At 40.0% G+C, this 11,442-nt stretch overlaps 1 protein-coding gene across 4 annotated transcripts; it reads right to left on the bottom strand.

The window, feature by feature from the left end:
- Positions 1–7,476: 7,476 nt before the first annotated feature.
- On the bottom strand, positions 7,477–10,322 carry LOC109167720 (probable prolyl 4-hydroxylase 8). Of its 4 annotated transcripts, none has more exons than XR_002051903.1 (8): positions 10,120–10,322; positions 9,959–10,040; positions 9,378–9,475; positions 8,782–8,879; positions 8,351–8,480; positions 8,077–8,264; positions 7,770–7,948; positions 7,477–7,721 (listed from the first exon to the last, which is right to left on the bottom strand). XR_002051903.1 is itself a non-coding variant. In XM_019316820.1 (8 exons), exons 1-7 carry the CDS (start codon positions 10,308–10,310, stop codon positions 7,875–7,877), a joined length of 861 nt encoding a protein of 286 aa, XP_019172365.1. In that variant the 5' UTR covers positions 10,311–10,322; the 3' UTR covers positions 7,477–7,767; positions 7,859–7,874. The 4 variants fall into 4 exon arrangements, 3 of the variants coding, with proteins under 3 accessions (XP_019172365.1, XP_019172366.1, XP_019172364.1); XM_019316820.1 differs by having other exon boundaries at positions 7,477–7,767; positions 7,859–7,948; XM_019316821.1 differs by having other exon boundaries at positions 7,477–7,769; positions 7,863–7,948.
- Between the last annotated feature and the right edge of the window lie 1,120 nt (positions 10,323–11,442).

Below are 11,442 nucleotides of genomic sequence, written 5' to 3'. Positions count from 1 at the left end.
CTGCCGCGCTGCTCAACCTGCTGGTCCGAGACAGTTCGCTCACTCGATGCGGACTGCTCGTGACCATGACTGGCATCACCGCCAGAAGCCGCCACGGACACGTGAATCTGCCGAGCGCTATCAGTAACCGTGTTCGAGACATCACTTCCTTGGCCCGTCACAATTGGTGCAGTAACCCACGGTTCAGAACGCGGTGTAGCAACCTGCGAGGTAATAGGAGAAACAAAGGGAAACACAGTCTCATCGAATCGCACGTGGCGACAGATAAAAACCTTGTTAGTGTTAGTGTCCAAACAACGATAGCCACGATAAGACGGAGGATAGCCTAGAAAGTCACAAGGAGATGAACGAAACTGGAGTTTATTGCGATTATAAGGACGTAGGACAGGAAAACACAAACAGCCAAACACTCCCAAGTAAGAGTAAGACGGGGGAGATCCATGTAAACGGAAGTGAGGGGACTCATCAGATAGAACACGAGTAGGCATTTTATTAATTAGATACACAGCAGTTTTAAAAGCATAGTTCCAAAAACGAGACGGGACAGATGTTTGAGGCATTAAAGAAACTCCTGTCTCAACAACATGACGATGTCTGCGTTCCACTCGACCATTTTGCTCGTGAGTATACGCACAGGATTGCCTGTGGCGAATACCCAGCGAAGCAAGAGTGGAACCAAACTTTTTATATTCTCCCTCTAAATCAGATTGAAAGGAAATAATCTTGCGAGAAAAAAAAAACGTTCAACGAGTGACCAAAACTTATCAAATATAGCATACAAATCAGATTTAGCACGCATGGGATAATACCATATATAACGAGTGTCATCATTCACAAAAAACACAAAATATTTATAGCCAGACGCAGAAAGTAATGGCGCCGGGCCCCAAATATCTGAATAAATTAATTCCAAAGGATGCTTACTAGTAGTTTCGGCACGAGTCAAAGAAAAACGAGAGGATTTTCTCAATTGACAAGAGGAACAGACATTGGGAAGATCACTAGAATTAAATGTACCAATAGACGAAGACGTTAAAATTTTACGTAAGACTCGAGAATGAGTATGCCCCAACCGCATGTGCCAAACGTAAGAGGATCGCGCAGCAACAAACGCAGCAGGAGCTGAGGAGGACGCATGCCATGTGTAGAGACCCCCAGACACATGTCCCTTAAAAAGAACCTTCCTGGTCAAAATGTCCTTCACATAGAAACAAAGGGGGTGAAACTCAAGAAAACATTATTTTCTTTTGCAAAATGCTGGACAGACAATAGAGAAGAATAGAGACTAGGGACATGTAAAACATCAAGTAACTTAAAAGACCTAGAATCAGTAGCTAACGAAGCGGAACTAACATTAACAATAGGCAAACATGTACCACTGCCGACTCGCAGAGTCTCCGGGCCATCATAACGTGTTGCAGAAGTCATTAAAGAAGAATCAGGCGTAACATGATTTGTAGCACCAGTGTCAGGGAACCACTGATGAGGACCGTTGGAATCACCATTATCACCAGAGACGGCCACATTAGCCTGAAAACCCGGAGTCCCTGAATAACGCCGAAAACAGTTGGCTCCCGTGTAACCAAAACATTTACAAATTTGAGAAGGATCACCATAGCGCAAAAAAACAATTGGCTCCCGTGTGACCAAAACGTTTACAAATTTGACACGGATCATCAATGTCACATCGTTGACTAGACCGCTTCTGATATGGTGTATCTTGGTTCAATGCCATCGGCTACTGCTACGAAGCAAGGTGACGTCGTGTCTTTACAAGAAACTAATTTGGTTCGATACCATCGGGACGGCATACTACCCAACGCATTTGGAAACGCAAGAAAGACATATGCATCACCAAAAACATAAAAACATGTTGGGTAATAAGGTTGAAAAATCCCAAAAATAATAATCCTACGGAAAGATTAATATTATATGGGAAAAAGAAAATCTGGGAAGGAAAAGGTTGAGTGTTTGGGTATAGGTTTAGCACGAGTTCGAACACAAAGTTCTTTTCCTTAAAACCTTATTTGCTACCTCCCACAAGTGCTAGGAGCGTTGTAGCCTAGGTTTCGCAGGATAAAACGTGCTACGATTCCTTGTTTAAACACCTAAACAAGGAACCCGGCAAACAAATCAAAGCTTAGAACACTGGTTGGTAAAGAAGATAGTAGAAGCAGAGTTTTGGGAAGCTGAAAGCTACTGGAATTCCTTTCGTTTTCGTACTGTGTAAAAGGCTACTGCTCTACCTCTCTTTATATAGGGATGTTGGAAGGGATAGCATTCAACATGGCCTTTAATTGGTATTAAACCAATTGTATAACACCTGTAACGGTCACCCACTAAGTAGGATTAAACTCAGAATTTAAAATTGGAATTAAAACAGTATTAATTCCGAAACAGATGAGTTTAATCAGTACAACAGGCTGAACTTTCGGGTTTCAGACCGTTGGGGTGCAGGTTCACACGAGAGCACACGGACCAGGCAACACGAGAGTGCATCTCTCGTGCGCGCTGTGGTGCAACCCGAGAGTGCACCACTCTCGTGGTCACAGATGCACGAGAGTTGTGCTCTCGGTGCACCACAGCCTCTCTTGCTCCTCTGTAACACGAGAGTAGGTCACAGATGCACGAGAGTTGTGCTCTCGATGCACCACAACCTCTCTTGCTCCTCTGTAGCACAAGAGTAGGTGCTTTCGGTTCGGTTCCAGCCGAACCAAGTGACTATACCCGCTAGGCCAGCCAATTTCCGGACGACATTCGTGCCCGCAGGTGCCGGTGCACGCGAGCTCGGGCTTGATTTCAAGCCTTTTCGATCTCTTCTAGTTGGATTTTGATTTGCACCCCCCTCCCCGCGCGAGAGAGCCTCTATGCTATACAATTCTACAAGCTTCAAAAGAGCTCATGTATATAAGGGGGGCAAATCTTGTTTCCAAACCAATGTGGCACAAAGTCCACTATTTTCCCTTCATTTCCCAACTCAAATGGGTCTACTTTGAGAATCAATATCTCATTCACTCATTATCTGTTTTGAGCGTACAATATATCAATCTCTTCGTCTTACTACGAAGAATCCGAATCCACTTTGACCCGACCCAAATCGGAAGTGGACCCCACTGATAATTGTACCACAAAATAGCCACTTAATATGCCATTTTATGCCATTTTAAGCTAATTTTTCCAACAAAACATACTAAATATTGTATAGTTTATGCTTTGAATGACAACATGAAAGGGCTCCCTGGAAAACATAGTAAAAATTGTACACTATATGTATGCTTTAAGTTTGGTCTTTCTGTTTCTAACTCCTACCCAATTTGCCGGTTTTCTGTAGCTATAAGATTGTCAGAAACTTGAAGCCATGAAAGGAGTTGAGAAGAAGGCTCTCTTGACACCCAGTTTCCAGCACAGAAACTGAGTTCATCCAAAACCATATTTCCCTACCTGTCAAAATGTAAACACAGTAACCATATTATGCTAACAGGCCAAGAACTAAAAATGGAACTAAAAAAATGAAAGAGAAGCCACAAGAACAGATAAATCAAATTAGGAGAAAAAAAGTGTCATTTTTTTGTACTAGCTAACCTGGAGATCTTTTATTCTTTCTGAATATTTGTTCTTCTTCAACGTTCGATCTTCTTCTTGCTTTGTTAATTTCTACACTATTTTTGATGTTTCATACCCTTCATCATTTTGGCTTGTTTTGTAAGCTATCAAATGAAAAGTGAAAATTGGAAACAGTGAATGAAAGAAGCCTGATTTCTTCTATCTATTTGATGTATGTAAGCTAGAGCCTAGAGATCAGAGAAGCCTATTTTATTGGGATAAGAGAAAAGAAGGTTTTGTTATCTATTTTATTTTATTGGGATAAGACTTAAGAGAAAATAAGGTTTTATTATTTTACACATAGTTGAAGTAGAGATTATACTATTACCCATTGGGGCGGGGATGCGGGTAACCCGTTGGGTGCGGGTAGAATTGTCATCCCTACCGAGCAGTTATAATTACCGCGGCACATAGGCCCATCAGGACTCGGCGCACACCCGACCTATTTAGGTCGGGGACGAGCTACCGACCCCTGGACTCAACAATATGATGTTTACTCGCATAAACATTAAGGCACGTGTATGAGCCTCTCGGGACCCCGATTCGAGCTCGTGCATGGGCTCCACGTGCTCTTCATGCCGTAGGGCCGGAACCTGTTCCCTACATATGACTATAAATACCGCATTTATTACTGAGAGAGAGACTTTTGACATTCTCTACTAACTGATCTTTAGCTCGGTGACTTCTGACCCACTATCACGTAATTCGAGCCCAAAGACTTAAACCACAAGCAGACTAGGCACATGATCCGAACCCGAAACCGACTTAGGACCGTATACAATAAAGTAGACCGTTCGTATATTCTACATTAGTATTCTACAATAAACTAATTAATATAAAATATGTTTGGTGATTTGAAAATATTTTTAAAAAAATCTAGTTAAATTAGTTTAACATTGTTTTATTGTATGTCATCGTATTTAGACCTGACAATTATAGACACGACCCGTTAACACGACATGAAACTGGACACGAAAATAACTGGTTAGTGTTTAGCCTAAACGTGTTCCGGGTTGTTAACGGGTTGGCCTGTTAAGAACCCGTTATGTTTCATGTCTTAACGGGTCAACCCGTTAAACCTATTAAGAACTCATTTAACCCGTTAATATTATCGTGTTAACCCGTTTACACAAACCTGTTTATAACTCGCTAAGAACTATTGTCATTTAGGTAAGAATCATTCTCATGAATGAGATTACAAAAGATATTATGAACATGACTAAGGATGAATTTACTACATTAGACCAAGATCCTACACCAATTGTTTATGCTTAACAATTTGAAATTTGAATTTCTGTTGTGTACAATTTTATTCTAAAAACTAGTATATACTCCTTTAATTGTGTTTTTTTTATGTTATTTTATCATTTTATGAATGTTATGAATTGAATATATTTTAGTTTGTTTGATAGATTGAATTGTAGGTTTTATTTTTTGTTTATATAACTTAACTTTAAATTTTAGTTTTTTTTAAAATATATATATATATATATATATATATATATATATATATATTAATAGAAATTGCAGGTTTAAACAAGTTTCGTGTTGACACAACTTGAAACCTGTTAACAAAACGTGTCTATCTTGTCAACCCGTTAACAAATCGTGTTCGTGTTAAAAATTTGAACCCGTTAACCATAACGTGTCGTGTCTGTGTCTAGCCTTATCGTGTCCGTGTCATTATCGTGTCGACCCGTTAAAGGACCCGTATTCACGAATTGCCAAGTCTAATCGTATTCAAAGAAAAGTATTTATCAATAAAAATGGTGCACAATTAATAATGTGTTTAATTGTGTTTTCTGTTTGAATTATTTTATTTAATTAATTACGTTTTATATTTTCTCATTAATATTTTTTTATTCCATTTTGAAGTGTTTTACTTTTGTCCTCGCTCTGATTCCATCCTTATCCATAAGGGACAATCTGTAACGGACAACAAAATTATTCTCTATGAGAGCTTGGTCTGTGATGGGGTAAAACAGTCATTTCATCAACCAATCCAAGATTTTTCAAGAAAAAAGAAGCCCTACCTGAGAATATAATTGTGTTGTATTCAATAATAATGTCTGAGAGTACAGAGAACGAATATATAGAAATGCTAGATAGAATTCTAGTCTAACACGAATAATATAGTCCTAGTCAAATATGAATAATATAGTCCTAATACTGATACTGATATGAATAATATAGTCCTAATACTCCCTCTCAAGCACAAGGTTGGCTAGCCAAAACATTGAACTTGTCACATAGAGAGTTAAAACGAAGAGACGACAGAGACATTGTGAAAATATCCGCTAGTTGATCATTGGTTGAAATAAAGTGCACTTCTAACTCCTTTTTGGCTACTTAATCGCGAACAAAATGATAGTCAATCTCAATGTGCTTCGTGCGGGCATGAGACACTGGATTGACACATAAATAAGTAGCTCCTAAATTATCACACCGTAGTCGAGGAGGAGATGCAGGTGGGATGCCAATTTCATGTAACAGAGAAACGAGCCATGTAACTTCTGCAGATACATCAGCGAGTCCGTTGTATTCTGCTTCAGTCGAAGAACGTGCCACAGTCCGTTACTTCCGACAAACCCAAGATATAAGATTACTGCCCAAGAACACAACAAAGCCACTAGTAGATTTGCAGTCATTCGGATCGCCAGCCCAATCTGAGTCAGAATAGGCGTGAATATCCATAGATGTAGACCGAGAAACACGCAGGCCAAGATTCAGGGTGCCTTTGACATACCGCAGGACTCTCTTTAGAGAGGCCCAGTCTGTAGTAGTGGGAGCATGCATATGTTGACACAATAGATTAACAACATAAGTTAGATCCGGACGAGTTACCGTAAGATACTGAAGAGCACCAGCAAGACTCCTGTATTGTGTTGGATCAGCATAGGGAACAACTACGTCGTCAGTGATTTTCATAGAAGAGACAGGCGTGATTACTGGCTTGCAATCCACCATGCCAGCACGTTTGAGAATATCCTTCATGTACCGTTGTTGGGATAAAAGCATACCGCCAGATAACGGGACAGTTTCTATTCCCAAGAAGAAAGAAGGCACACCCATATCACGAACCTTTAATTCAAATGCTAATTTATCAATAAGAGCAGTAACACGATCTAAGTCAGAACTCATAATCAAAATGTCATCAACATACACCAAGAAATAAAGACGAATATTGTCACGAGAACAGATAAAAAGAGACACATCTGTCTTAGAAGGCGAGAAGCCCACAGAGACAAGAAAATCATGTAGCCTTGTGACCATGCACGTGACCGTATAGAGATTTTTTTAAGCAAACATACATGATTAGGTAACGACTTATCCTCATAACTAGGTGGTTGTCGCATGTAAACAGTTTCAGCTAGCTCGCCATTTAAAAAGGCGTTGTGAATATCCAACTGGCGAATAGACCACCCACGACATATAGCTAAAAATAAGAGAAGACGAACCGTAGTGGGCTTAACCACATGACTAAAGGTCTCAAAAAAATCCTCTCCAGCAACCTGATTAAAACCATTGGCTACTAACCTTGCTTTATGACGATCTATTGAACCATCGGCCTTCCGTTTGGTTCTGAAAATTCATTTGCAACCAACAACATTCATACCTTGTTGAGATGGAACGAGATGCCACGTATGATTATGGACCAAGGCATTGAACTCTGCGTCCATTGCATCACGCCACTCAAGAAATTTGACCGCCTGAGAGTAACAGGTAGGCTCAAGCAATATAGTGAAAATAGCTGTTAAGGCAACATGTTGATGCGGGCCGGAGCTGCTACAAAGCGAGGTGACGCCGTGTCTTTACAAGAAATTAGTTTGGTTCGATGCCATCAGGACCGCATACTACCCAACCCATTTGGAAAAGCAAGAAAGACAGATGCATCACCAAAAACAGAAAAACATACTAAAAACTGTACAATTTATGCTTTGAATGACAACATGAACGGGCTACCCTGGAAAACATAGTAAAAATTGTACACTATATGTATGCTTTAAGTTTGGTCTTTCTGTTTCTATCTCCTACCCTATTTGCCGGTTTTCTGTAGCTATAAGATTGTCAGAGACTTGAAGCCATGAAAGGAGTTGAGAAGAAGGCTCTCTTGATACCCAGTTTCCAGCACAGAAACTGAGTTCATCCAAAACCATATTCCCTACCTGTCAAAATGTAAACACAGTAACCATATTACGCTAACATGCACGGTTTCCATCCACAATATTCGCGGTGGTAGTCTGGTTAATGGATTTTACCGTTTGCACAGTTTATGTATCAAACTTGTGCAAGCGCATCCATTTTGTAGATGACCATTTGTTACCCTTTATAACGGGGCAACCACCTGTCAAAAGATATGAGAATCATATATCGTTAATTGATCCAATCAAGTGCACGTCAACTTGACAGAACTACTACATTTACAAGACTTAAGTGTGTCAATAACCCACGGTTTTGTTCTCGGTTACTCACCATGCAAACTAGATAGATCTGGACTTGCGTCTGGTTTCATGCTCCAGAAAAGCAATGCATCGCCCATTTTTGGTTTTATAGACAATCCGCGTTTTCCACATTCGGATAGCTCATCCCACCAAGGGACGGCACTAACGTTACCCATGGCGTCAGGGAAAACTGTTTCTCCTCCTTCTTCAACGTCAGACCTGTAGAGTTTTTGAATAAGGAAAGGGAGGATTAGAAAATCCTATCCAAAATTGAATATATATGGCGTGCAAGAAAATTTGCTTACAGGTACATGAGAAGTGTGGCCACTCGTTGACCCCCATTCTTAACATTAAACTCATCATCAAAGTAATCATAGTGGGGTTCATACTTCTGGCCCACTTCATAGTGGAGAACTTGAAGGCCTTCACCATTCTCTGCATAAGCACAAGAGACAATTTTTACATTTCAAGTTCATGGCCATCGTAGAAATTAGGGATGCTCAAGAGAAGCACTGTCACATAATAATGCCATTAAGGTAAGGTAGTTTCAACTCTTACTGAGCTCTGGAGACATCATATGAATTTCATTCAAAATATCGTATGGGTTTGATTCAGAATTACTCTTCAAAGTTCAAAAGCAGATTATTAACTTGGAAGGCTAAGTTGCTCGGCCACCAAAACATACAAAACATTATTCACATTCAAATAGTTACCATGCTTTTGTCAAACTGCTTACCTACAGGTATGTGAGTGAAATGTGAAATTCTTTCTTCGATGTTACTGATTATTTGATCACCTCCTCTGGTTAGAAATGTTCCCGTGCTTGTCCGCACCCTGACAGGAAGAGGGAAATAGTAAGCCCAAAAGAAACATCGCCTAAGGGTGTGTTTGGAAACCTGGGAAATGATTCTAGTGTTTGGCAAGGGGGAAAATACTAAAGTCAATGGAAATTGATTTCCAATCAAAGGAAAACAAAGCCAATTTTGTGGTAAATGACTCCTCTCTTTTTGGGAGAAGTCATTTTCCAGGCAGAGAAAAAGCTCCTGGGCAGCGAGATAGAAGGCGACCGGCGACGCCGGTTTTGTCTTCGGAGTTGACCGGATATAGTTTAGGGTATTTGACCCTTTCATTTTCTGCTCATTTTCCGAAAAATAAACCAAACTCACCAAGACAGTTTTCTGGAATGTAACTAAACACTAGAAATGAAAATGTTTTCTGGAAAATAACCCATTTTTCAGAAAACATTTTCCAGAAGTTATTTTCCTAGTTTCCAAACATCGCCTAAGTGTAACTTAAACACACATGTTTGCACAAGTGTTCAGGGATGCTCACCTGCTATCTTTGCTCTTGCCAGTTTCGTCGTCAACAACCGTTGACTTTCTCATACTGGGCTTGGCAAGGCTAATTAAATATTCACATTCATTCTTTGACTGTCAAAGAAAATAACAAAATGGTATGCATTAGAAATGAAAATTTGAAAATATATAAACTTAAACTTGTACTAGCAACAATCAAGCTATCAAATTAAGAAAATCCAAAGATAATTCCTAAACAGATTTCCAAATAAAATTAGAGCAAAATGGAGTTAACTCCCCAAAATTCATCAACTTTTAACCTTTTTTATTTAGCCACTTAACCCATTCCTCTGTACTCAGTTCTCTACCTCTTCCCATCTCCCTCTCTTATTCAATGGCCAAAAACTTGAAGTTCTTTACTAGCAAATATAATACTTGTAATACTAAACTGTTTATTACTTATATGGAAAATGTAATAGTTTTGAAGGAAGGATTGGTATAACGTTGTTAACACCTAAAGTGTAATGTCATAACAACTAACAGCCCAAATTAATATAAACACAGCAACACATATTCATTAAATTTAAACCAAAAAAAAAAAAAAAAGTAAGAATGTACCAAGAAATTATGATAGATAAAGGCTCTAGGCTCCCAGGAAACCACTTCAACCCACCTATCTCCTTTATCGCCATCATCTTCCCTGCACCCAACGATTCCCAACAAAAACAATTAGATCAGAGTCGAATTTCATGAGTATAATAGTAGAAGTAGTCAAGTACCTCTCCGTCGCGGTGCGCGCGATTGTGGTGAGATCGTGCGCTCTCGGGGACTCTCTGGACGTCGAGATAACCCCCAAAGCGAGGATAATTAAAACGAAAAAGGCAACCATTATGAGCGCGGTGAACACCGTCGCCCACGACAACGCCGTTTTCCTCGGCGGCAATCGGATGCTCTTCCCCTTCGCCGCCATTCTCAGGCTAGGCTGCCTTGGACTCACTCTGGTGAGAAATTGAGCGAGAATTTGGGGTTTGGATTTTATTGATTCCGCGTTCGGTCACAGAAAGGCTGGGCTTATTTATAGCTGACGATATACCAGTGAAGAAGAAGGCAAGAATAACCCACAGGTTTATTGTTTATATGCGACTTTTGGAAACAAAATTGTTTGGAAACTAGAAAAACAACTTTTTAAAATTATTCTTTAAACATCTTTTTTTTGAAACTCAAGGTAGTATATATTCTATACTTATTGGTAGTATCTGTTCTATTGTTTTTCAAATATTTTTAACTCAAAAATTCTATGTTATCACTATGGAGGTTAGGTTCGACCTTTGACCATTCACTTAAATGAGTAACCGGGATGTCATCACATTACAGGGTAATTGGTCTTTAAACATCTTTTTATTCCAAAAAAAAATTATTATTTAAATTTTTCTATATTTAGTATTCAAACAAAATAAAATTAAAAAAAAAAAATCTTCATTTTAATCGGAAGATATTTTAGTCTTTCTCTTTAAGCTAGTTTCTATATTATTATCACTATTGATACTGCTAATTATACGTAAGCAATATGAAGTAACTCGAGACCAATTAAAGCAAGTAAATGTCTTTATTGATCACGGTAAAGGCCCTAAGTACAATCTACTTGGTTGCTCTGAGTACCGACTGACTGCGGTCGGGATTCTCTAACAACAACCTATCGATCGTCCCAAAGGTCCCTCCACTGTAGCTACTGTGGGTATTTATAGCCGCTATGCCGGGGACAGGACTCCAGCCGTTCGGCATGTCCTCCACGTAGCCACCACGTGTCATCCTCCCGGGTGCCCTGCCTGTCGATGTAGAGAGCCGCCATGTGTCCTCCATCAGCTCTCTCGCCAAAGGGCTACCGCTCGGTGGTTGACATCATCGTTCGGGCAACTCCCGGTCGGACCCCGACCGAGTTCTTCACAAGGAGCCCGACCTTCTACCTGCAAAGACAAAGAGAAAAGGACAAAGGCATCTCGGTCGTGGTGAAGCTATGTCGGTCGGGATATTTCCTACCAAGAGCCCCCCCAGCCCGGGCCTGTAAATACTTCCTTCATCCCAGCCCCCACACTATTGTGCTC

This window comes from Ipomoea nil, unplaced genomic scaffold (assembly GCF_001879475.1).
Source record: "Ipomoea nil cultivar Tokyo-kokei standard unplaced genomic scaffold, Asagao_1.1 scaffold3169, whole genome shotgun sequence".
NCBI classification, from domain to species: Eukaryota; Viridiplantae; Streptophyta; class Magnoliopsida; order Solanales; family Convolvulaceae; genus Ipomoea; species Ipomoea nil.
The sequence above is the reverse complement of the archived record's forward strand: the minus strand, read 5'-3'. Positions and strand labels throughout refer to the sequence as shown.

Excerpts from the sequence above, each read along its gene's own strand:
- LOC109167720 (XM_019316820.1), bottom strand. The coding sequence starts at position 10,310 with ATGGCGGCGAAGGGGAAGAGCATCCGATTGCCGCCGAGGAAAACGGCG. Across the intron at positions 8,880-9,377 it reads GGCAAGAGCAAAGATAGCAG|GGTGCGGACAAGCACGGGAA; the intron begins GTGAGCATCCCT and ends TCTTCCTGTCAG. Across the intron at positions 7,949-8,076 it reads AGATCTATCTAGTTTGCATG|GTGGTTGCCCCGTTATAAAG; the intron begins GTGAGTAACCGA and ends ATCTTTTGACAG.